Genomic DNA, 26023 nt, shown 5'->3' with positions numbered 1-26023 from the left:
CAACTGGAGCATAGGTTTCATCATAATCAATTCCTTCTTCTTGAGAATAACCTTTTGCAACCAGTCTGGCTTTGTTTCTCACAACAATGCCATCACCATCTAACTTGTTACGGAAGACCCATCTAGATCCAATTGTAGACTTTCCTTTTGGTCTTGGAACCAGGGCCCAGACTTCTTGTCTCTCAAATTGATTGAGTTCTTCTTGCATGGCAAGAACCCAATCAGGATCAGCAAGTGCTTCGTCTATTTTCTTTGGTTCTAATTGTGAAAGAAAACCAGAGAATAGACATTCATTTGTCGTAGCACTTCTAGTCCTTACACCAACATCAGGATCACCAATAATCAGATCAAAGGGATGATCTCTGCTCCAAATCCTTTCCCTTGGAAGTTGTGTCCTTGATGATTCAGCAGTATCATCATTAGGCTGATGTGTATGACTAGTTGATCCACCAGCTCCCCCTGAGCTGTTTCCAGGTTGACTTGATGATCCACCACTAGCATTAGTGGAATCTCCAGCATTATTGCCATTTCCTCCACCATTGCCTGGATCATTATCATTGTTGTCATCACCTGTGGCAACCTCAGGTGGCACATCATCATCTGAATCAGAATCTGGATAGTTGTCAAACCTCAGAGATTCAGATGGATCAGCAGATTGTAAACTTGGTAGTTTAGTGTCATCAAATGTTACATTGACACTAACTTTCACTGACAGAGTATCAATTACAAAAACTCTATAAGCATTGTTTGTATAACCAACAAAAATTGCTTCAGATGCCTTTGGCTCAAACTTGTTCAAGTTCTCTTCACCATCCTTGAGAACATAACACTTGGCTCCAAATACATGAAGATGTTTGACATAAGGCTTCTTGTTGTTATACAGATGAAATGGAGTTTTCATATGATCCTTGTTGATCAAAGTTCTATTCTGAGTGTAGCAGGCAGTAGACACAACTTCAGCCCAAAAGTACAGTGGAAGCTTTGCTTCAGCAATCATAGTCCTTGCAGCTTCGATCAGTGTACGATTCTTTCTTTCGACGACTCCATTCTGCTGAGGAGTCCTTGGTGCTGAATACTGCCTTCTAATTCCCTTTTCAGAGTAAAAGTTAATTAGAGTTTGATTCTTGAACTCTGTGCCATTGTCTGACCTTACAGCTTTGACTGGCACACCTTTATCCAATTCAACTAACTTTATATGATCAATCACTGTCAACGGGGTTTCATCCTTAGAAGCCAGGAAGTAAACCCAAGTAAATTTTGAGAAGTCATCCACAATAACCAAGGCATATCTTCCTCCATCAATGGATGCAACATTTACAGGGCCAAACAGATCCATATGCAACAAATGAAGTGGATCTGTAATGGTATTGATGGTTTTGCCTTTGTGAGATGCTCTCTTCGCTTTTCCTTTCTGACAAGCTTCACAAAGATCATCAGTTGAGAATTCCAGGGAAGGCAACCCTCTCACTAGATCTCTCTTGACTAGAGAGTTCATGGTTTTGAAGTTGAGATATGAGAGCTTCTTATGCCATAACCAACTATCTTCAGCAGACGCTTTGGCGTAGAAACAGTGAACTTCGTTTCCTGGTCCAGAAGATAAATCAGCTACGAATATATTGCCTTTCCTTATGCCACATAGTGAAGGACGCTTATCCTTGATATGTTTAATGATACATATCTCCTTTTCAAAATGAACATAATATCCTTTGTCACAGAATTGACTGACACTCAGGAGATTATGTTGAAGTCCTTCAACTATTGCAATATCTTCTATGATGATCCTTCCAATTTTGTACTTGCCATATCCCACAGTACGACCTTTGCTATTATCAGCAAAACTGACTGTAGGGCCAGCTCCTTCTCTTATGTCTTCCAGCAGGGATTTATTGCCAGTCATGTGCATTGACGCTCCACTGTCAAGCACCCAGGTAACACGAACAACTCCACTGGCACCCTGCAAAAGACAACTTGATTAGACAGTCTTTGGGACCCACACTTGATTGGGTCCTGCAGTCTTAAAGAACTGATTTCTATTAGGTAATACAACAGAGCCTCTTGGACTGATACTTGGTTCAGATTTGACTGAACTTACTTCCTTAACAACAGCCTTATAAACCTTGGTTTTAGGCTTTGGAACATAAGTCTCCTTCCTAACACGAGGAGGACTAGCAGTCTTTGATCTAGCATGCTTGTGGTTTGTGTGTTGTCTTGGTGTCGTGTTTTCATTTTTAGCATGCAAATTATTAAAATAAGCAGACATAGTATTGAAAGCACAGAGCATACAGTTATCAACACCACAGAATTTATGACATGAATCAAATGTAGGAGCAACAAGAATATCAGTCATCACAGTAGGAACGTCAACAGATTCTACTCTAACTTTGTTAACAGATTTAAAGTTCTCAGTAGAATGACATCTGCTATCTCTGTTCTTACTGTTCACAAAACTATTAGGCTTGTTGAATTTGGTTCTTTCAGAGTTGACACCTAAACCAGCTTTAGGCAACCTAACATTGCCTTTCACTTTGATTGGTTTCAGTGATGTCGGGATCTCATCTTTCTTTTCATTACTCTCTTTCATTTTAAGGTCTTCCTGTTTGAGTTCATATTTAATGACAACAGGAGTTTCTAACAGAGGTTCAGCTTCTGAGACCTTAAACAAAGGTTGAGGGGAATCTTTCAAAACAAAAGGAATTCCTCTCTCCTTTGCACTCTTCTTAAAGGGAGTAATGTTACTAGCCTTACCTACAGATTTGTTATAGTCAAAGCCTATTCCAACAGTTCTCTTGATCTCTTGTTTATCATTAAGTTCTTTGACTATCATGGAGGCATCCTTAAAGGCTTTACACTTAACTTTCTCTTCGTCTAGCTGAAGTCTTAAAGCAATCTCACCTTTCTCTAGAACTTTGACTTTAGCACTTTGAAATCCTAAATCCATAGTCAATTGTTCTATTTTAGGTTTTAATACTTTCATCTCATTCATTTTATAAGCATGAATATCTAAGACTAAAGTATCAATTTTAAGATTGGCAGCTTTCAACTTTTTAATAGCATCATCTCTTTCAAGTCCTAATTGCATAAACAGTTTAGGGCATGTAGGATCTACCTGAAAGCTTCCAGCAGGAGGAGGTGAAGATGATCCAGCATCAGCCATGAGAGCAACATTCCCAATCTGCTCTTCTTCATCACTATCTGTATCATCCCAGCTTTTCCCTTCTGCTAGATATGATTTGCTCTTGAAGCTTTGACTTCCAGAAGTACCATGATGCTTTCTTACTAAGGCATCATACTTCAGCTTCAGCTCATCATACGAATCCTTTCTCTTTCCTTGAACCTTGGGCTGCTTGCACTCAGTTGCAAAGTGTCCAGGTTCACCACAGTTGAAGCATTTAAATTTACTTCTGTCCACCATCCCAGTCTTGTATCCTCCTTTGCTTGTTGAAGATGAATAGCCTCCCTTCTGAAACTTATTAACAGTAGGTTTGTATTTATAGGAAGGGTTCTTCCGGAATCTCATGTTTCCAAACTTCTTGGCAAACAGGGATAGAGATTGATCTTCTAACAGTTCAAGTTCTTCCATTGTATAGAACTCTTCGTCACCACTGGAAGAAGCAGTCTGACCCATCTCAGGTACAACAAATTCCTGAGTAGTCTTAGAAGGAACAACAACATCCTTCTTCTTTTCTTCCAGTACAGGTGACTCAACAACTAGAGCTCTCGAATGGTTCTGTGTTTTACCCCAGCCATATCTCTGTTTACTCTGAACTTGCTCCAGTTCATAAGTTTTCAAAACTCCGTAGAGTCTTTCCAGAGAAATCTCATTCAGATCACTGCTTTCCCTGATGGCAGTGATTCTGTGTTCCAGATGTTCAGGAAGGGTTAAGAGAAACTTCATGTTGACCTCTTTCTTGTCGTAGAATTTCCCATTCAGATTTAAATTATTTATCAAATTATTAAGTCTGATAAATACTTCTGAAATCCCTTCACCCGGATGAGAACCAAACTGTTCATACTGAGCCATCAGTATCTCTTTCTTGTTTTCCCTAACTTCCTCTGAGCCTTCATTGATAATCTCTAACGTATCCCAGATTTGCTTGGCGTTCGTACAATTAACAACAGCATTGTACATTACTGGATCTAGAGATTCCACCAATATTAGTTGGAGAGCGTCATCTAAGTTCATCTGTTCACTCTCTTCATCTGTGTACTCAGAAAGTTCTTTCGGAATGATCTGATGAGGTATTAACACACCATCCTCTTCGTGTGCTAATATGACATTCATCGGAGTAGTAACACCTTTGTCCAAAATCCCGATGTATTTTCGGTTCGCGGTGCGGAGGAATAGGAACATGTGCCTCTTCCATAGGCCAAAGTGTTCTTTGCTGAACGGTGGGATGTTAATGCTACTGATCTTTTGTGTACTCATATTTAAGGATTTGAAGTGAATAGTGTTTGGATGAGATTTGGATTTTTGAAAGAAAAATATTTTAAATCAGAATTAATTTTTGGAATAAAATTAATTCGAATAAAAAATATTTGGACGTTACAGAGTGTGTATAGGATCTGATACGGAAAAATGGTATCAACCGCTCTGATACCAATTGTTAGGTCCTGAAACGATTGTAGAAGGGGGGGTTGAATACAATCGTCACTAAAAATCGCGGCGGAATAATCTGATTTGAATTAAACTTGTTAATCAGATTTTAATTAATTAATATAACAATGTTTTAAGTCGTTATATAATTAATAAGGTTCGTTTTAATGTCCACTAAAGTTCGTAGAATAAATTCGACAGGATGTATTCTAACTTAGTGATTAAAACAACCGAGTGATCAAAGCACAGAAAACTGTGGATATAACAATTGCAAGTTACAGACAACTTGAAAGCTTTTACAATGCAATGAACACTTGAAAATGAAGAAGTGAAGCCATATTTATAGGCAAGCACTTTGAACTAGGTATGACATTGAAAGGAATGACTTTTAAGCTTAGGAATGACATTACAAAGGAAGATATGACATTGTTACACAAAGCCATGCCCTAAAACAAGAAAGGAATGACATAAACAAGTAATGTCATACTGCATAGGCACGGTATGACATTCTATACTTGGCCACTAAGTCATTCGGTATGACTTACAACTCCAAAGCCATTTAGAACACTTCGGTATGACATTGTTAAGTCATTATAACTCAAGTCATACACACAAACGACAATCCCTGTAATCAGGACACGGTATGACATTAATATGTCATACCAGTGTACACCATATGCAAGCAAACGGTATGACATTCTAATGTCATACCAGATGAAGTCTGTTGAGAGCAAACGGTATGACTTATCAAGAGAAAGTCATACCGAATGATTTACTCATACAAACAGCCACGGTATGACATATTAACATATGTCTGAGAATGCCTGCTCAATTGACACGGTATGACATTCTCTGAGAATGTCATACCGAGCTAATTAAGCATAAAAACAGTTGATTTAATATATATAAATATTAGATAATTACCCACTTAATTATATTAAATATATAAATTCATAAATTAAATTAATTCGAAGGTGAATCAATTTAATAAATAAATTATATAGTCAATTTAATTATTATGATTAGTGAGATAATTAAATAAATACTTATAATATTGTATATCTTCATCTGCAGAGACTTCAGGCTTGATTAAACTTTGTAGATCTTTGTCTTGATCGAACGGCCACTTGTAGTTGATGCAGAATACTTAATTAGAGTAGCTGACACACAAATGTACTGTCTGGTTCATCTGTATCTAGCTGAATTAAATATTCTTTATCAAATAAACATTCGAAACGAGGCTTGTTCGTCGATTCTTTGTCTTCGTAGTTCTTCTTCATTAGTAACAATAGTATGGAATCTTCTGAATAAATAAAGTATTAAAACTTTATACCTTCTGGACTTCTGGACGTGCTACAAAAGATTATTTGTACACTGAGGCTTGAACATATTAATGAACTTCTTCCAGTGGTGTGCAGCAGCATCCTGAAATTCTTCAGACATATAATTTCAATAAATCACTTGACGTTCTTCGTACGGATTCCTTCAACAGTACTTGCTATTTACCTTGCTTTCTTATCAGAGTTGAGTTGGTACCTCTTTAATTACAAATAGGCTAAACATATGCCTTTCATATAATGCAAGAGCCCAAAAGGATGCATATCAATTAGGTATGGGATAGACACCTCTCCATCCATGTAACAAGTGCATGTCCCATATCTAGCTGCTTGATTATTTAGTTTTTGTTTCACAGCCTCTTCAATTGATGTTAGTGGGAGCGGCATGTTTGTATCCGGGATCACACAGAATGATCCCGGAACAATCACTGGACAAGTTTCAACTGACATGATAGGTTATCGACACCTTTACAAGCATTAAATTATATTGTTTATAATTAATCAATTTGGATGTACTCTGCCCTCAAATCTTACAATTCATACTCATAAACCAGGAAACTCTAAAAGAAGACGTGGTCCAAATGTTGAAACTCTTCTATCGGATAATGTGTTGAAGAAGGCGCATTCTCAAGACAAGGAAAACCATGTCCCTGTTCATGGTAAGTCAAGTATAATAATGCCGATTCACAACTTCATTTTACTTAAGTGAAAAATTAGGAGCAGTACATGTATTTGAAAGGAAAAACAAAGTGGTATACTTGCAAATTTGCGTTGATAATTGATGATCTGAAGTTCTGTCATTATTCGCTGACACGGTCATTTGAGATTAAATGTTAAGCAAATCAGGCAGGTTCTTTTTGACCGAGAGGGGTTTTAATAGCCTGGGTCCATATTGTGCAGATATAGCTTGAGTTAATGATGCATCATAATATATGCAACCAAGTGGTTTTCTTGATAAACCCAACTGAAGATTAAAGTTTAATATGCATTCAGGCTTAGGCTTAATAGAAGGTTGAATGCACTGATAATTATATAATTTTTTAAGTTTCATTTAAGGTATGGGGTGTTTTGGAGAGGCAGTACTTGAAATCGTGGCATCACCCTACTTTTGATTCAGTTTATAGTACTCTCGGTAAATATAATATATTTAAGATTGTTTTGACAAATATGGCATTCATTTTGAATACTTGATACTGATTTTTGATACAATGCCTCTCTGACGTCTTGCAAAATGGCTTAGTCCTGGGACTGATGTCTTGCAAAATGGCTTAGTCCTGGGACTGATGTCTTGCAAAATGGCTTAGTCCTGGGACGTACAGGTCATGGACTAAATATTGAGAATCGTTTTCGTGATGGTATATATCTGAGCAAATCATCATTTTTTTTACTCAGTTTTATCTTCGAATTAATCAGTATGATTATCCACACATTTAACCACTGCAGGGACCTATACTACAATAATGCGTGATATATCAAATAGAGACCTCAATCCAAACCTGGGTTTTGACAATCTCCAACTTCGCTTAAACGTTGATGCACCCCCTCGTAATTGTACTTTCAGCCACACTATAAAACTAGACATCTTAGATTCATACAAATTGGACCCATTGTGTTGTCTGGTATTATTGATCCATTGAGCTACTTTCTATGTAAAAGTACCCAAACGTAAGGGCCGGGGTCCTAACATTGAGAAGCAATTGAGGTCTTCCGCGATAGCCAGTCCACTATGTCAAAATGAAATTAGCTCTTCTCTCGCGAGTGAATCAGGTAACTAACCACAAACCAGGCATAAGCACATCACACCATATATTGTGTTCTTAGACTCAATTACATTTTAAACTTTTGTTTTAAGTCTGTTAAATGTGTCTCAACTTATTCCTTTTGTCTCCTGTTTGATAGTAGTAAAAAAGCGCAAAGGCCGTGGGTTTAGCACTGAGAAGCAGATACAGTTGCGGGAGAAAGGAACACCTCATGGTCAGACACACGAGAACCACTCCTCAGCCATCAACACAGGTTAGTGGAAATTATTGAAAACATAACAGACATATTCAGAAATCACCATTTGTCCCAATTTCAATATATGGGACACGCAGACTATGTCCTTACGCAATTTGTATAATTGCAGATAAAAGGCGGCAAAGCATTCACACTCCGTCTTTAAGACCTTCATCTTCGTCTTCATATGTATTGACTGATATATCTGGCAAAGGTGACCGTGAAAGCTGTTATATTATATATGACACTTTTTTATATTGCTCAATGGTGTCATTTTCACTGATTACTTTGTGTTCCAAATTGGTTAAACGATCAAAGATAGAAGAACCAATCCCACTACTTGGAATTCTCCTACCGGTATCAAGAATCTGCTTGATGTGTTTGAGGACGAAGCTGATCACCTAGGTCAAAATCAGCAGCCTCTTGATCATGGTATTGTGCCTAAAATTTACTTATTCTTTTGGTCTGTTTATTGTTAATGTTGTACTTGTTGAGATATTACAATGGAGGCTCTTTTCTCTTAATTTCCAACCCCTTTCTTGGGGATACATGTTCTATATTTATACTACTTGTTTAATACTTGTGTGTGTTTTGGACCACATGTCCTTGGACCCGTAAATGGGCTTCCAGTCTAGTGGGCTGAGGCCCAACATTAGTCCCCCTCCAAAGTAGTTCCAGATCTTTAGATGTGGATTAGATTGTTTTAGAAAGCATTTTTACCGCATGAAATTTTTGTTGCTTGACAAGTTCATTGTGGCGTGGAGGCTGTGAGCCATTTTTGTAAGGAGGTACATGAGGTGATGAGGTTGATTGTGACCGTTGTGGCGAGGACTGTTGATTTGCAGAAAAACATGTACTGAACTTGGGAGGCAATAGAAGCTGTGAAGTTGAGGAGCTGGAAGCAAGTATTGGTGAACTATTGCATACTGATAATGAAGTTAATGTAGATGCCTTGATTCACATTCTAGTTTGCGCGCAAAGCGGGCTTATCTCGAAGGTGATGTGCTTGGGCAGATGAAGCCTTAGGGCGTGATACCTGAGACCCGTTGTAAGGCTTTGCCTGCCATTTGAAAGACGCTCGCTGAGCTAGTGAAGCGACGATGTAGTGAAGAGGTGTGATACCCGAGACCCGTTGTAGGGCTTTGCATGCCATTCGAAGGACGCTCGCTGAGCTAGTGAAGCGATGTAGTGAGGAAGCGTGATACTGGAGACCCGTTGTAGGGCTTCGAAGGACGCTCTTTGAGCTAGTGAAGCGATGTAGTGAAGAGGCGTGATACCTGAGACCCGTTGTAGGGCTTTGCCTGCCATTTGAAGGATGCTCGCTGAGCTAGTGAAGCGATGTAGTGAGGAGGCGTCATGCCTGAGACCTGTTGTAGGGCTTTGCCTGAGACTTGTTGTAGGGGTTTGCCTGCCATTTAAAGGACGCTCGCCGAGCTAGTGAAAGAATGCAGTGAGGAGGCGTGATACCTGAGACCCGTTGTAGGGCTTTGTCTACCATTTGAAGGACGCTCGCTGAGCTAGACGCTTTAAGAGCTGTATTAAGATGCTTTATGAATTGGACGCTCAATGAGCAATTGAGAATGCTTTATAAATTGGACAATCAAAGAGCCATTAAGAACGCTCCAAGAGCTGTATTTAAGGACGCCTCATAAGCGAGACGCCTCACAGGCGGGGCGCCTCATTGGCGGGACACCTCACAAACGAGACGCCACACAGGGGGGCGCTTCAAAAATTGGACGCTCGAAGAGCTGTTGGAGCAAAGAGCCGAATTATGGAGCCATTTTGAGGCTATGCCTTTACTTTTAAGGATGCTCCGAGAGCTGATGGAGGGAAGAGGCGAAATATAGAGTCATTTTTAGGCTATGCCTTTTACTTTCAAGGATGCTCCAAGAGCTGATGGAGCGAAGAGGCGAAATATAGAGTCATTTTGAGGCTATGCCTTTTACTTTCAAGGATGTTCCAAGAGCTGATGGAGCGAAGAGGCGAAATATGGAGTCATTTTGGGGCAATGCCTTTTACTTTCAAAGATGCTCCGAGAGCTGATGGAGCAAAGAGGCGAATTCTAGATTCATGTTGTTGTTTTTTGTGTTTTTTTTTTTGGATTCCCATAGGGATGTATGTTTGTTTCTTTTGGATCCCGTTGGGATTTAAATTTCTGTATGCTCCAAGAGCTGATGGAGCGAAGAGGCGAATTCTAGATTCATTTTTTTTTTTGGATTCCCATAGGGATGTATGTTTGTTTCCTTTGGATCCCGTTGGGATTTAAATTTCTGTATGCTCCAAGAGCTGATGGAGCGAAGAGGCGAAATATGGAGTCATTTTGAGGCTATGCCTTTTACTTTCAAGGATGCTCCGAGAGCTGATGGAGCAAAGAGGCGAATTCTAGATTCATTTTTTTTTTGGATTCCCATAGGCATGTATGTTTGTTTCCTTTGGATCCCGTTGGGATTTAAATTTCTGTATGCTCCAAGAGCTGATGGAGCGAAGAGGCGAAATATAGAGTCATTTTGAGGCTATGCCTTTTACTTTCAAGGATGCTCCGAGAGCTGATGGAGCAAAGAGGCGAATTCTAGATTCATTTTTTTTTTGGATTCCCATAGGGATGTATGTTTGTTTCCTTCGGACCCCGTTGGGATTCAAATTTTTGTATGCTCCCAGAGCTGATGGAGCGAAGAGGCGATGAGCTGGTTAGCCGATGAGCTAATGAGCCGATGAGCTAGGGGAAACGATAGAGCATGGAGGCCAATCGTTGAACCACTTGAGGGCTGTGCTAGATACTTTTCTGAAAATTTCAATACTATCTCGGTTCAATGGCTCCACGCCTCCTTTTTCGATCAGATCTGAGAACATTCACTCCAAGCAGCCTTCACTCCATATTAGTTCCTCTTTTAGATCTAATTTTCCTCATGTAGTCTCTATCAAACTTGGTGGCGTTTGATCTCTCAGCTTGGCAGCTCTTATATCACCCACCGTGGTAGCGCATAGATCAGCCATCGTAGTGGCGCCTAGCTCAACAACGACAAAAGTATCTGAAAACAGATCGCCAAGCAACGTAGAGCATACAGGAACAGAGCTTCTTCATTGGAGATCTCAAATGTCTTCGTTGAGGTCTCGTTGGTGCTCTCTCCGGCGGCAGATTTCTTCATCCTTTCCTCCGGTCATGGCATCGTCGTGATCAGCGGCATTTTATCCAGCCAGCGGGGTAAGAAGCCGTCGGGCCTTCTTCCTCACTGACCTGCATCTCGTCGTTTTCATCAAACAAACGCCTGGAGAAGAAATTTGAAGGAGAAGTTTTGTTTGCAAGACATGGCTTCTCGGGAACAGGGAGCATCTATCTCGTCGCCGGATCTGGCGGCGATTTGTAGAGCTCATCCTCGTTTCCGGTAGTAGCGTTCCGATCGGAGATATGAGTTTTTGTATGCTCCAAGAGCTGATGGAGTGAAGAGGCGAGACGCCTCATAAGCGAGACGCAACATAAGCGAAATGCCTCACAAGCGGGGCGCCTCACAGGCGAGACGCCTCACAGAGGGGCACTTCAAAAATTGGACGCTCCAAGAGCTGTTGGAGCGAAGAGCCGATGAGCTGGTGAGCCGATAAACCATGAGAGGCGATAGAGCATTTGGGCAAATCGTTGAACCACCTAAGGCCTGTGCTAGATACTTTTCTGAAAATTTCAATGTTATCTCGGTTCAATGGCTCCACGCCCCCATTTTCGATCAGATCTAAAGAGATCAATTCTCTGCTCAAACTCGGTTGTGGCTCCTCATCGAAGATTTCTTATGCTTTAACTCACACCTGGACAAATCGAGCTCTTACTTGCCTTTGCTCCTTTTCTGGTTGTAATATCGTCTATTTTGGAGCTCCGTGGCGGCCTCCGCCTACCGAATCTAAGCGTGTTGGTTGTTGTTCTTCGTACCCTGCCTGGTGTTCATCGTCAAACAACCTCCGCGGATGAATTCTCGCTGTCGTATAGTCCAGATCTCATGTGTTTATGGCGCCGCTGTGTTTTCAGATCTCGAAACTTCATCTTTGTTGGCCTTTGTTGTTCTTTGCTGCTCTGATTTTTGTTTCCATTCTCCATTTGAAAAGTCAGTGTGTGTCTGTTTTAGTGTGTGTGTGTTTTAGTGATCATACATATTGGATATTGTCTGTGTATGTGTTGTTGGTGGTTGGATGAAAAGATCCCCTCCTTCTAGCGCCAAATGTTGAGATATTACAATGGAGGCTCTTTTCTCTTAATTTCCAACCCCTTTCTTGGGGATATATGTTCTATATTTATACTACTTGTTTAATACTTGTGTGTGTTTTGGACCACATGTCCTTGGACCCGTAAATGGGCTTCTAGTCTAGTGGGCTGAGGCCCAACAGTACTAATGTCGAAATATACTATGTATTCACAGGTGAACACATCTATGAAGACAACGACATTGATCTTTGGGAAGGACATCTCTCTTTAGGTCCGCCATCCGTGTTGTGTTCCAAGTGCTATTTTGTCATGTGGAATCAGGAGCGTAACAACAAATCTAATATGAATGCACCACCCACCTTTGCATTGTGCTCCAAAAATGGATATGTCGTTCTCCCCTATGAGGAGCATGCACCTGAACCTCTAAAATCCCTTCTTTCCACAGATCTGAGAAATAGTAAGAGAAATAGACTACGATTTCTCTTACTATTTCTCAGATCCGTTATGCACAAGAATAATGGATCTGAGAAATAGTAAATGAAATAGGCTTGGCAATGGAGGACTTTATGCAATTTATATGACTCTCCAGGGGGAATTGTCTCGAGTCTCTGATCAATTTTATGAAAATTCCAATATCGCACGTGATGTCTTAGCAGCATAGAGGAAGAAAAATACTAAGCCTGGAATAAGACCAAGTGTGAAATATAATTAGTTCATATTCTACATAGGTAAAGATCAATTATGTTAGTGTTCTTATTTCAGAATAGTGGCTTGATAGTCTATATATTAGGTAAGTTTCTTCATTTTTAAGTTAGTGTTCTTATTTCAGAATGATGTTTGTTTTGGCTTTTCTGGTATGCATATTCTAACTAGCTCTACCATGTGCCCTGGGGTTTATACAAAACAATTACATGTGTCAAAGGTATGAAAATATCATAATTTCTCCATTTGTAGTACTGTACATATTTTATGCTAAGAGCTAGAAGCATGTCCATTCATTTATGTCTATGCCCCTTACAAGTCTCAGATTTTTGAATGATTTTCAGGTCGCTGATCAATTCTATGGCATGCTGCATAAGCACTGCAACAAAGTGTTGATCAGTTTTATGCTATATGCAGGCTGTTAGTTGTGATGAAGCATTTTTAGATGTCCCAGATCCTAAGATTGAGGATCATCAAAGTATAAACAATGCTAATGTGTTATTGTACTGGAGTTAATTGTGCAGAGAATTTGTGCACCTTAGATCAACCATTTAAGAATTATGGAGTCACTGATGAACATTTGTAGTTCAGGTGTTTTACTGCTTTTAGCCAAGCCAAGTGCCAAAGATCCATCAGGAAAGGATATCAATGCACTTGAGCAGCACATCAAGAACCTGCTGAGCCCCTCAACTCCATTGTTCTTCAACACCCTGGATGACCCTGCTGACTTTGTCCAAGGTTACCCGTTCAGTATGCGTGAGGGTGTCCCAACTGCTGTTTCTCATGGTCTTTGGCTTAACATTCCCAATTATGATGCCCCCACTCATCTGGTGAAGCCCAGTGAGAGAAACACTAGGTACAAAGTTAAGTTATCTTTACTTTGAAATTTGATTGTAACGTCTGGATGTAACATCTGTTCTTTTTTGGTATGTTGATGCAGTGATGACCTTGCCGAAGGGAGCTCTCTTCCCGATGTGTGGTATAAATATGGGATTTGACCGTGAACTCATTGGGCCTGCAATGTACTTTGGACTCATGGGAGATGGTAAGCCAATTAGACGTTACGACGACATGTGGGCTGGCTGGTGCATCAAGGTATTGTTTAGTTTCCTTTACACCCATATCTCCCTTTAACTGATCGTCTGAAGTCTTAATATTAATATTTCTCAAGACTTCAAAGGTTGTTACATGTAAACATAGCGGTCACTATTCTTTAATTTTCTTTTTGGTTGCCGACACTAATCATCTGTAGTCTTAATTTCCATGTTTCCTGAGAAATTAGATGTTATATTTAAAACTTGGTAATATAACCGCACCTGCATTTAAACTACTTGAGACACCTATATTCAGATTGTATTTACCTAATATCTACCAACATTTGACATGTGTAGGTGATTCGTGACCACCTGGGTTTGGGAGTGAAGACAGGTCTGCCATACATCTGGCACAGCAAAGCAAGCAACTCCTTTGTTGACTTGAAGAAAGAATACAAAGGCATCTATTGGCAGGAAGAGATTATTCCCTTTTTCCAGGCCGCGACCCTTCCTAAGGAATGCACCACTGTTCCACAGTGCTACCTCGAGCTCTCCAAGCAAGTTAAGGCGAAGCTGAGAAAGCTTGATGAAGGTGGTAAGTTTCTTTTAAAACTCTAGCTAGATGTGAATTGGAACATGGAGTTGTATCTCTGTGAATTAAGGCTTAACCTAAAAAAAATTTGGCCTAAAGGAGCCACTGGTCATGTGTTTTTATAGAGATTTATATGAAAATTTTTGGGACGTGTATTATAGGCTGATACAGTTTCTGTAGATCAAATTGAGTCCATATCTAAAGTTTGGAGCATTGAATGTGTATAATCCGCAATACTCATATACGGAGATCCATTTGTAAAGATCAATGTTTACTTATTTGTTTGGTGATTATTTGTATGGTCATGTGCGCTTTTTTTTATTATCAAAACTATGGTTTTCTTTTATGCGTAAATTCACTAATCAGATATTTATTTGCACCACGTTTAAACTCTGTGCTCAGGGGATGCTATTTGCCGATTCTACTAGCACTAATGAATGTAATTTAATCATAATTTGAAAATTATCTACATTTTTTTCTAATTCATCTACAACTTTTTCTGGGCAAATAGAATATCTATTACCAATAAATGTAATTTAATCAGAATTTGAAATTTAGATCATGATATCATTGTAAATAGGGATATGTATCATCACAATTTATAAGTTTGTTTTAAACATCGCAATATTGAACTAATCACAATCTTTCTTATTAGGAATAAGTATATGTACTTTCTTGACCAAAGATTGGATTGTTGTGTTCTGTTCAGGTTTGGCTGTAATGAGTAGGTTGGCTCAAAACAGGCTTAGGCATACTGGGAATGGTTTGGAAGACACACCAGTTTATTTGGAACTTGATGAGATTTAAAAATAGAGGAGGTATCTTTGTTGCCCTACCATGTGCTATGAGATTTATAAAAAATAATTACTGTGACATCCCTCAAATCCGGGGGTCTGGATTTGGTGCCACTAAAAGAAAATCATTTAAAAACCTGTATTTGCGGAAGAAGGTAAAACAGATATTTAAAAATCTGGATATTTTAAAAGGGATTTAAATCGAAATCACTTTGACCCCCTAAAAACAGGATCGCTAATAGGTTACAGCACTGAAATCAGAAACCAAAGCTATCAAATTTTATTACAACTTAAACTACATTATCAGTTAAACCTCGATAAAAAGAGTGACTGATAACCAAATAAATAAATCTATTATACAACTGAACTGAAATAATTCAACTCTAACCAAAACTACTCTTGTAAACATCTCCCTGGCAATCTCGCCTAGCATCAATCTTACGCGCAGCTTATACAACTCGTCTTAATCCTTAGCTGAAAGGGTTAGAAACAATAGCAAGAGTGAGCAAAAATGCTCAGCAAGATAATAGGAAAGGCAAGAGCCACAAGATATAAATTCTTTTAAATTAAATCAGAGTATTTGAAATAGAGCAAACTTTTGAAGTAAATCATAACATTTGTAACTCAAAAGTTTATCAAACATATAAATCAATATGCTTGAAAATTCACAAGATATATTTGACAGTAAACATAAGCTATCATAAGCTTAAACAATAATGACCAGTTTTTGGATTGGAATCTCAACTAACGGCACACTAACACAGCTGATCAGGAAATCCTGTGATAGCGACGAATCATGCTTCGTAGAAGCAGATCCAAACAATAGGTACCAAATAGAAGGCAACACATTGGCCTTTGGCAGAAATGGTATTATACATATTTCATATAATACCTAGCCCTTCACTGGACCGCCGTCCCGGCCTCTTACGCATACATCCAATCAAAACAAAATATTTTTGCTGGTCTCTCTGGCTGGACTAATCACTAGCCCCTTACGCCTCTCTTTCAAAACTTTTTTTGAAAACTCTTTCATTTTCAATTTCAAAAAACTGTCAAAATCAAATTTTATCAAAGTCTGAGTACAATTTAAAAATCCACCGTAATACGGCTCAAAGGAAAAACAAAGCTATTTAGTTATTTGAAATCCAGGGTTTATGTCTGGGACAGAAGACCAGGCATATATTGTAGTATCGAAATATGACTGCTATAGAGTCATCAATAGTTCCAAACTGTAAAAGAACTCAGACAATAATCTTTCAGAAAACTGATTAAAATAATCAAAATGCTTTTCAAATAGAATTGTCGCTGTTCATATAACAGTAAAAAGTATCGAACTGAAAATATTCGATATTTTAAATCACAAGATAAATATATAAGCATTTGTACTTTCAAATATCGGAAATGGATAGTCATACTTGCAGGAAATACAAGTGATAGATAGCACTTACATTATCAAAAGAGAATTGAAATACTTGCTCTTTAATTAAAAGAGAAGAATAGGAATACTTGCCTCTGATAAAAAAATAGGTGACAACTCGGTCACACTACTCGAGATTCCTAACTTGGCCTCAATTGCTACTCTCTGACATCACTACACTCTATTGGACTATCTCGCGGCACAATATCGCCTTATCAAATTATTTCTGGCTTGATTTGCATCACTAATTTCTGGCTTCTGAAAGTCGCTGATGTACACGTCTCGATCGACTATTTATGACAGTAACAATACTTCAGTTGAAGAATAATCCAGAGCATCGTTTAACTTGCAGAATCGAAATTATATTACTACCCTTCGCCATATAAATATATTATATACAAATAATATATACACGTTGTGTCAAAAAGTTGAACACGTCGTCACATAAGCACTTATCAAATAATTTACATGCTTTGATATTTAAATAAATATAAATATAATTTAATAAATCATGTATATAATCTTATATTTTGATTATATACAAACAATTAACAGAGTGACAATATAACCCTGGCAATAATCCATTTCAAAAATATAACCCAAACTAATCTGAATCACAAATCCAATTGTAATTCAATCCCATCTCACATCAACTCAGAATCTCATCAAACTGAATTAATAAAATAATATAATTTTGGACATCATGTATTTTAAAATCGAGCAAACCCCAACTCAATAACACAACAATCTCTGTCCAAAAATATAAATATACATCACAATGTCAAAACAATCAAAGCCCGAAAATAAGCTTCGACACTAAACACATATTATTTTAATAATAATAATACAATTTGTAATTCCATTCACATTCCAACTATTTAAAATTAAACTCTAGATGCAAATTCTTAAAGCATCACATATTACTCGCATATGATAAGTCATAAAACACGTATCATTCATCGATGGCAATATCAATATTGTATATAATCAAGAATTCGCATTATTCGATCTCAAGGACAACCTTTATTCGTCAATACTCGAGACAGAAATAGAATATAATTTAATCAATTATTAATCATCAAGATTATTAAAAGTATCACTTATCATTATCATTATCAATTGAACCGATAATAATAATAATACCGATAATAATAATAACTCAACAATACATAATTAATTAATAAAATATCTATCTCTCGGCCTATCTGGTTTAGTTCCATAAGCCATAGCCGGATTTCTGGCCATTTGAATCCACTCCAACAATCACCACTGCATCCTTCTGCAGCCGCCCCTGTCTCAACCCAGTAGTTTACCTCAACCAATTTCCAACTCATACAAACATACACCATCACAACATGCCAACAGTTGCTCCCCCTGCTAACAACTACAACCGAAAGCAACCACCTCCAGGTGGTGCCAACTGCAGCTAAACATAACAAATCCAAAACCTTTTTTCATCTCCATCCCCATCTCTATCAGTCTCACTGGCTGATGCTTTTTGTTACCAACCTTGAACTATTAATCCACTACTCCTCCGTCATCCAAATCAACCCACAACCAAGTTCTGTCCCGCCCCGGCTTCTTCCACCACGACTCCAGTGTAACTTTGTAAACGCCAACAATAACTAAAACAACTCACCACCATCATCTCCTTCAAAACAGTCCCTCACTTCCCCTGCGATTCTGCTCCAATCTACTCAACTACCGGAAACGCAGCAGCCCCCTCACACAAGCAAATTCCCGGCCAGACTTGGCATCTCGACACCCTTCAAACAGCTCCAAATTCCCACGGCTGTAACACAGCCTCACGGCGGCGCTGGCCTACCCACGCACAGCCACCGGTCGCTCTCCCTCGAACAGACCCACTGGCCACCTACGTCCACGCCGCTTGTCACCGCCTCTCTTCAACTGCGCAACACCCCACTACTAACCAACACCCACAACTCGACTGCCACCATCCCGAGTTCCAACAACGCGGGGTTGCCGCTCTCTCTGCTGCAGATACAAACGCCGGCCAGCCAACAAACAACTACCTACCGTCGCCCTCCCTTTTCCTCCGACAAACAATCAGCCCCATACTCCATGATCGAACACCAACACATATACAACCCATCTCCTTCATCAGCCAACACCAGCCAGGGCACCACTCCGGCCGCCGCTAGTTCAGCCCATCCCTTTGAATCCCAACAATTCCAATCACAAACAAGTAATACATACACATATAAGCATGTTTATAAACTCGACCCTCACCTGAATCGTGCTCGAATTGGATTAAAATATTGAAACCCTAGCTTCTCCTCTGTTTTCCCCCAAATCGATCGACGCCTCTGTTTTTGTGTTTTTCTCAGTGTTTTATGAGCTTTGGGTTTATATATATTAACAAGGAATAGCCACGTTATACACACGTAACTGCCAGCACTACATACTTATTAAAATGGGGCAAATTAATTTATAGGTCCTTGAACTATTGACGTTTTATTGTCTAGGTCCCTGAACTAAAGATTCTGTATTTCAGGTCACTTAACTTTTCTATTTTCTGATCTAAGTCCTTCCGTCAAAAAGATTCTAACGATGTTAACTAGGGTTCTTGAGTTTCATACAGATTAAAGCAATTTTGAAGGTGTTAGTTAGGGGTGTACACGGGTTGGTGAAACCGACCAACCCGATCCAAACCGATCATATTTCGGCCGATCCAATCCGAAATTTTTTAACCCGATTAGTAATTGGATTGAAATAGTATTAACCCGATTTAATTGGGTTGGACATGGGTTTCGGGTTTTATAAACCGATCCAACCCAACTCGATTGAAAAATATGGGAACATATTGAATTTATCCATCTCATCACATATTAGCCTAATCCAATTAGTTTTATTGTATTTGTGTGCCCTAACTTTAATATATTAATTTTTGTTTGCTATTTAAATATATATATGAGAATAAATTTATGAGTGAGAATATGAGATTAAATTTATGAATATATTTGTTTATTATTTGTTACTACTTATTTTTTTAACTAAATTTAATTTTATGTCTTTGACAAGATTGTTAAAGTAATTTTTAGTGTAAAAAATTTGATGTTGAAGACCTATTCGACACCGGCAATTATAACCAAACCAATCCGAACCGATCCAAACCGAAGTACTGCAAATTGGTTTGGGTTACAAATTTATACGGTCCGGGTTGGGTTGAAATTTTGAAAACCCGATTTAATTGGGTTGGGTCGATAAATTCCGCTAACCCGCCCAACCCGAACCGTGTACACCCCTAGTGTTAGTGATATCCAAACTCAAAGTTCAAATAGTCAAATTGAAGCTTGAATCACTAGCGACACTCATATGACAACAATTTTCACAAATTAGATTTAATTTTAAAAAACCCCAAATTTGACCATAAATTTAGGGTTCTTTATCGAATTTAGTGACCTAAATTTATAAAATTTTAAATTGAACATAATTTTTGAAAATTGGTGTCATATGAGTGTCGCCAGCGACTCAAGTTTCAATTTGACTACTTGAACTTTGAATTTGAATATCACTAACACCTTCAAAATTGCTCTGATCTGTATGAAACTCAAGAACCCTAGTTAACACAATTAGAATCTTTTTGACGGAAGGACTTAGATCAGAAAACAAAAAAGTTAAGTGACCTGAAATACGGAATCTTTAGTTCAGGGACCTAGACAATAAAACGTCAATAGTTCAGGGACCTGCAATTTAATTTTCCCATTAAAATATGTTCATATAAATAACAGTTCACATCTCCAATCAGAATAAACATCTAGATTTAGCAATAGTTTTAAATTTAGGAGCTTGAAAATATTTTCAAAAATCAAACTAAAATATCCCGAATACTCAATATTTGTAAAAATAATATTTTTAAAATCTTTTCTCTATTTTTACACATAAAGCTCAATCATTTTAAAGTGCAAATACTTAAAATAATCATTTGCAAGTTTTCAAATATTTTTAAATCGCTCAGAAATATAAAAATACCAAAATTTAAATATTTCGGGTAATTTAAATCAGATAAAACTTTTGGGCTCAAATAAAACAAATTTTTGATTTTGAAATCAAAAGACAATTTTGATTTAATAAAAACTATAAATAAATCCAGATTCTAAATTAACCGCTCACACAGAAAATAAACAGTTAAAACTGCACATCTAACACATCACACAATTAAATCGATTAATCACATAATTACAGTAACGCACAAAATTGTTTTTGAAAATCCAACAAATTGAAATAAAATATAAAATTTTATTCCCGCTCTTTCGTTAAATTTTAAAAAAAAACTAATAAATAATATTAAAATATCCGAGTCGTCACAGACTTTCCCCCTTATAAGGATTCCGTCCTCGGAATCCGCGAAGAGAAAACGAGAGCATGCTTGCCAGTTGCATCATGATCCGCTTCTATAGTTGTAGTTCTTTATGAAATCTTGAAATATATTGGCAGGTTAGCTCATTAAATCTAGTTGGCGTACCCTCAAATTTAGATATCAAAGCAACATCAGTCGTATGAGTTTGCAAAGCGAAACTGATTTGAAATGAAGAATTACTGAGAGATCAATATGATCTAGAGAACTCAATGTTGCGTATCTTGCGGAAGATACTACTAAAGGTAATTAGCCTTCTTGTAATGCACAACACACAAGTGATGGCGTCCCATCAAACTTCTATCACACAGACAGATAGTCCTTGTGTCCCCTCTGAGTAGGGTTGTTCATCTCAGTTAGAGTAGAAATTATGAGAAATTTTCAAAATCAACCAACAATGATTGACTTTTGATGAATGAGACACTTTTGGTTCAGAAATGAATATATACCAAAGGTACTATATTAAATGGAAATAATAATCAATAATGACACCGTAAGCACAAATATCATTATATAATTCAGGAGAGAGAAGATAAAATTTTCACCAAACATTTCTATAAAAAGATGTCAAAGTCAAATCGATTCTAAATGTACTAGGTTTCATGAAAACAATGGTCAAAATTGATACAATAGACATAAGCATCATTTGATAACTTATGCAAAAGAGAAATTGATACTTCATCAAATACCTCTATAAAAGAGATATTAAATAATTTATTGAGGTAAAATATTATCAATATAATCAACAAATGAGGAAGCAACTGCCAGTATTATCACAAATGCGTCTAAATATTCCATCACCGTTGTCCACTTTAGTAAAAAGTCCTCTCCAGCTTAGCAGGGTCAGAAGCCATCTTCAACTTTATAAAATCAACATTGTAGAGCGTTGACTTTCCAACCTACTCATAACACTATATCGAGTAGTCTAATATGAAAATCTATATAAAACTCTCAAATCCAGAATTCTACCCTTGGCTTCGCTCTCTGAGCCAACAAATCTTGTCCTCATTCTAAATATCTCCATAAGAAACAACATGTAACCCACTATCCAAAACTCAAGAAGTGGTACATATGACAAAGAGCAATCTAGACTAGCAGGTCAATCCACGAGTCTAGCTAGCACTGGTTCTAAAAGATTGGAAACTAAAGGTGTTCCACCATATTTCCATGAGATCTAAACTCACTAATTCTAGAACTTGAAAACTAGTATATCTAAAATGACTGCTCAGAATCAATACTCCAATCTTAATCTTATTGACAAAGACTATACCCAATAGTCTCGAATTACCTCTATATGAGGTTCCACTAAACATAATCTCATCATCATCTACATTCTGATTTCAATAACTTATAACCTACAGCTCTGATACCAACTGTGACATCCCTCAAATCCGGGGGTCTGGATTTGGTTCCACTAAAAGAAAATCATTTAAAAACCTGTATTTGCGGAAGAAGGTAAAACAGATATTTAAAAATCTGGATATTTTAAAAGGGATTTAAATCGAAATCACTTTGACCCCCTAAAAACAGGATCGCTAATAGGTTACAGCACTGAAATCAGAAACCAAAGCTATCAAATTTTATTACAACTTAAACTACATTATCAGTTAAACCTCGATAAAAAGAGTGACTGATAACCAAATAAATAAATCTATTATACAACTGAACTGAAATAATTCAACTCTAACCAAAACTACTCTTGTAAACATCTCCCTGGCAATCTCGCCTAGCATCAATCTTACGCGCAGCTTATACAACTCGTCTTAATCCTTAGCTGAAAGGGTTAGAAACAATAGCAAGAGTGAGCAAAAATGCTCAGCAAGATAATAGGAAAGGCAAGAGCCACAAGATATAAATTCTTTTAAATTAAATCAGAGTATTTGAAATAGAGCAAACTTTTGAAGTAAATCATAACATTTGTAACTCAAAAGTTTATCAAACATATAAATCAATATGCTTGAAAATTCACAAGATATATTTGACAGTAAACATAAGCTATCATAAGCTTAAACAATAATGACCAGTTTTTGGATTGGAATCTCAACTAACGGCACACTAACACAGCTGATCAGGAAATCCTGTGATAGCGACGAATCATGCTTCGTAGAAGCAGATCCAAACAATAGGTACCAAATAGAAGGCAACACATTGGCCTTTGGCAGAAATGGTATTATACATATTTCATATAATACCTAGCCCTTCACTGGACCGCCGTCCCGGCCTCTTACGCATACATCCAATCAAAACAAAATATTTTTGCTGGTCTCTCTGGCTGGACTAATCACTAGCCCCTTACGCCTCTCTTTCAAAACTTTTTTTGAAAACTCTTTCATTTTCAATTTCAAAAAACTGTCAAAATCAAATTTTATCAAAGTCTGAGTACAATTTAAAAATCCACCGTAATACGGCTCAAAGGAAAAACAAAGCTATTTAGTTATTTGAAATCCAGGGTTTATGTCTGGGACAGAAGACCAGGCATATATTGTAGTATCGAAATATGACTGCTATAGAGTCATCAATAGTTCCAAACTGTAAAAGAACTCAGACAATAATCTTTCAGAAAACTGATTAAAATAATCAAAATGCTTTTCAAATAGAATTGTCGCTGTTCATATAACAGTAAAAAGTATCGAACTGAAAATATTCGATATTTTAAATCACAAGATAAATATAAAAGCATTTGTACTTTCAAATATCGGAAATGGATAGTCATACTTGCAGGAAATACAAGTGATAGATAGCACTTACATTATCAAAAGAGAATTGAAATACTTGCTCTTTAATTAAAAGAGAAGAATAGGAATACTTGCCTCTGATAGAAAAATAGGTGACAACTCGGTCACACTACTCGAGATTCCTAACTTGGCCTCAATTGCTACTCTCTGACATCACTACACTCTATTGGACTATCTCGCGGCACAATATCGCCTTATCAAATTATTTCTGGCTTGATTTGCATCACTAATTTCTGGCTTCTGAAAGTCGCTGATGTACACGTCTCGATCGACTATTTATGACAATAACAATACTTCAGTTGAAGAATAATCCAGAGCATCGTTTAACTTGCAGAATCGAAATTATATTACTACCCTTCGCCATATAAATATATTATATACAAATAATATATACAGTTAATCACATTTATTAAAAAATAATATGTTTTGTTAAAATACTAAAAATAAAATGTATTACTATATACATATATTTTATAATGTAGAGCATATCACAAACTTAAAATCGATTGCAAAGAATATTAATTTTACGTCTGCACTAAGGACTTCAAATTCATGTTTAACCTTGGACAATTTTCACCATGGCTCAACTTCGGAGGTTAAAATTTTGATTCACACATTTAACGAAGCAGAGGAGCCTTCTAATTTTGATCAACCACTGTGTGATGAAGGTAAATTTTTTCTCAATACTTCTTCTGTAATGCAATATGTACAAGCACTGTCATCAGGCATCACTCACTATAAAAGAAATTGTACTCAGCATCAGAACCGTAAATAACATATATTTAAAACTATGATATAAATATAAGATATATTTGTATATTAATAATATATTAATATTAAATATTATTACTATATTAGTATATAGTACTAATAATAAGAATTAGAATAAGAATAATAAACAAAAATAATAAAAACTCATTCATCTTTAATTATTAATTAGAATAAGATATGCTAACAGTGTTGAGATTGGATCGGTTGCCCCTTCTGCAGAAATTTTATAAACTTTTGCACTCAACCAATATTAGGGACCGTACACTCAATAGATATTAATGTACGTGAAAAATGTATTGGCATCATTATATAAATTTTTGCACGATCTACTTCTAAGTATGACACATCTTTGTATAAGGACTTATAAACTAAGTAGGCAATATCTAAACTAACCCTTCTCGGCTCAAATATTTTGAGTTCATGTATGCACCTAGCGCAACATTGCTAGATTTTAGATCATGGTGAACAATATGTAGTCCCATAAATGAGTGATTGATTAATCTAAACCAATTACAACTACAATCAATAGGCAAAGAACATGTAGGAATTGGAAAATTGGAAAAAAAAACCTACTATCGTCAACACCTAAAATTGAAAATCAGCACACAAGCAAGAGTCCATTCAAGAAACACAAAATATGCAAGTAAAATTGATTCGGTTCTTCAACTCATCAAGCCGAACAAACTGCTTGTATCACTAAATATATACACAGTGCTTAAAAAATATTAATGAACTTGGCAACATATCCTCACAAATGATCTGCTCTGCTAATCAAACACACAAAACTCCACATAGCAAAGAACAAAACACATAAGGAAGCAATATCATTAAAGTACCTTCAAATAGCCCAGCTGCTCTGAGTTGAAAAATAGAGGGCTGGTTGTTAGTATAAGATGATAAGCACTGAATGAGAGTGGGTATGTAGGTGCATCTAATGTAAGAAACAAATGGCGATTAACCAGAAAACAAACAGGTGGTGTTCGTATGCGAAAACATAATGCTGTGAGATTACCCGTGACACCGACAAAGGATCTGTGTGTATGATTCTCTTTGTTTAGGTTGCAACCTGGAATATTCAAATCTTTGTTCATTGCAAACCATATTTGATCAATGGAAAATCGGGTTTAATCATCGGTAACTGCATAGTAAACATGACATAAAAATTCAACCTCTTCTTGTCGAGTTTTTCCAAGAAACGTGCGAAGATGAATCCATCCTACAGCGGTCCACAAAAGATATCAGAAAGCAAAGCAATAAAGCACAGATATCCTACCCTGATGAAAAATAGACAATCTGAATTCGAAATTCGAAAAACACTGCCACTGACCATAATTACAGAGGAGGAAATAAATCAGCTCATGATTTGATTTTGCACTGATTGTGCGCAAGGAAGTCAAACTCGGAGTATTTGTCGGAAAGGAAAGTTCAATGCAGGATGTAGCAAAGCTGGTTATATTCTGGTTATATTTTGTGTAAACGGGTCATGCT

General features: G+C 37.2%; 1 protein-coding gene and 3 long non-coding RNA genes across 4 annotated transcripts; 2 read left to right on the top strand and 2 right to left on the bottom strand.

Annotated features, from left to right (window-relative positions):
* Positions 1–6287: 6287 nt before the first annotated feature.
* Positions 6288–7294, top strand: LOC135148253 (uncharacterized). Its single transcript, XR_010286212.1, has 3 exons — positions 6288–6386; positions 6486–6590; positions 7236–7294. It is a non-coding gene; the product is annotated as an uncharacterized LOC135148253 (long non-coding RNA).
* Positions 7295–13310: 6016 nt separating this feature from the next.
* LOC108198060 (probable UDP-arabinopyranose mutase 1) lies at positions 13311–15247 on the top strand. The gene is made up of 4 exons (XM_064083656.1): positions 13311–13669; positions 13740–13909; positions 14206–14443; positions 15150–15247. Exons 1-4 carry the CDS (start codon positions 13375–13377, stop codon positions 15245–15247), a joined length of 801 nt encoding a protein of 266 aa, XP_063939726.1. The 5' UTR covers positions 13311–13374.
* A 247-nt stretch (positions 15248–15494) lies between these two features.
* LOC135148410 (uncharacterized) lies at positions 15495–19033 on the bottom strand. Its single transcript, XR_010286584.1, has 2 exons — positions 17673–19033; positions 15495–16941 (listed from the first exon to the last, which is right to left on the bottom strand). It is a non-coding gene; the product is annotated as an uncharacterized LOC135148410 (long non-coding RNA).
* A 3556-nt stretch (positions 19034–22589) lies between these two features.
* Positions 22590–24112, bottom strand: LOC135148364 (uncharacterized). The gene is made up of 2 exons (XR_010286492.1): positions 23840–24112; positions 22590–22803 (listed from the first exon to the last, which is right to left on the bottom strand). It is a non-coding gene; the product is annotated as an uncharacterized LOC135148364 (long non-coding RNA).
* Positions 24113–26023: the final 1911 nt, after the last annotated feature.

Source organism: Daucus carota, chromosome 8, assembly GCF_001625215.2.
Source record: "Daucus carota subsp. sativus chromosome 8, DH1 v3.0, whole genome shotgun sequence".
Classification (NCBI taxonomy): domain Eukaryota; kingdom Viridiplantae; phylum Streptophyta; class Magnoliopsida; order Apiales; family Apiaceae; genus Daucus; species Daucus carota.
Note: the sequence above shows the minus strand (reverse complement) of the source record. Positions and strands in the feature narration are given on the sequence as shown.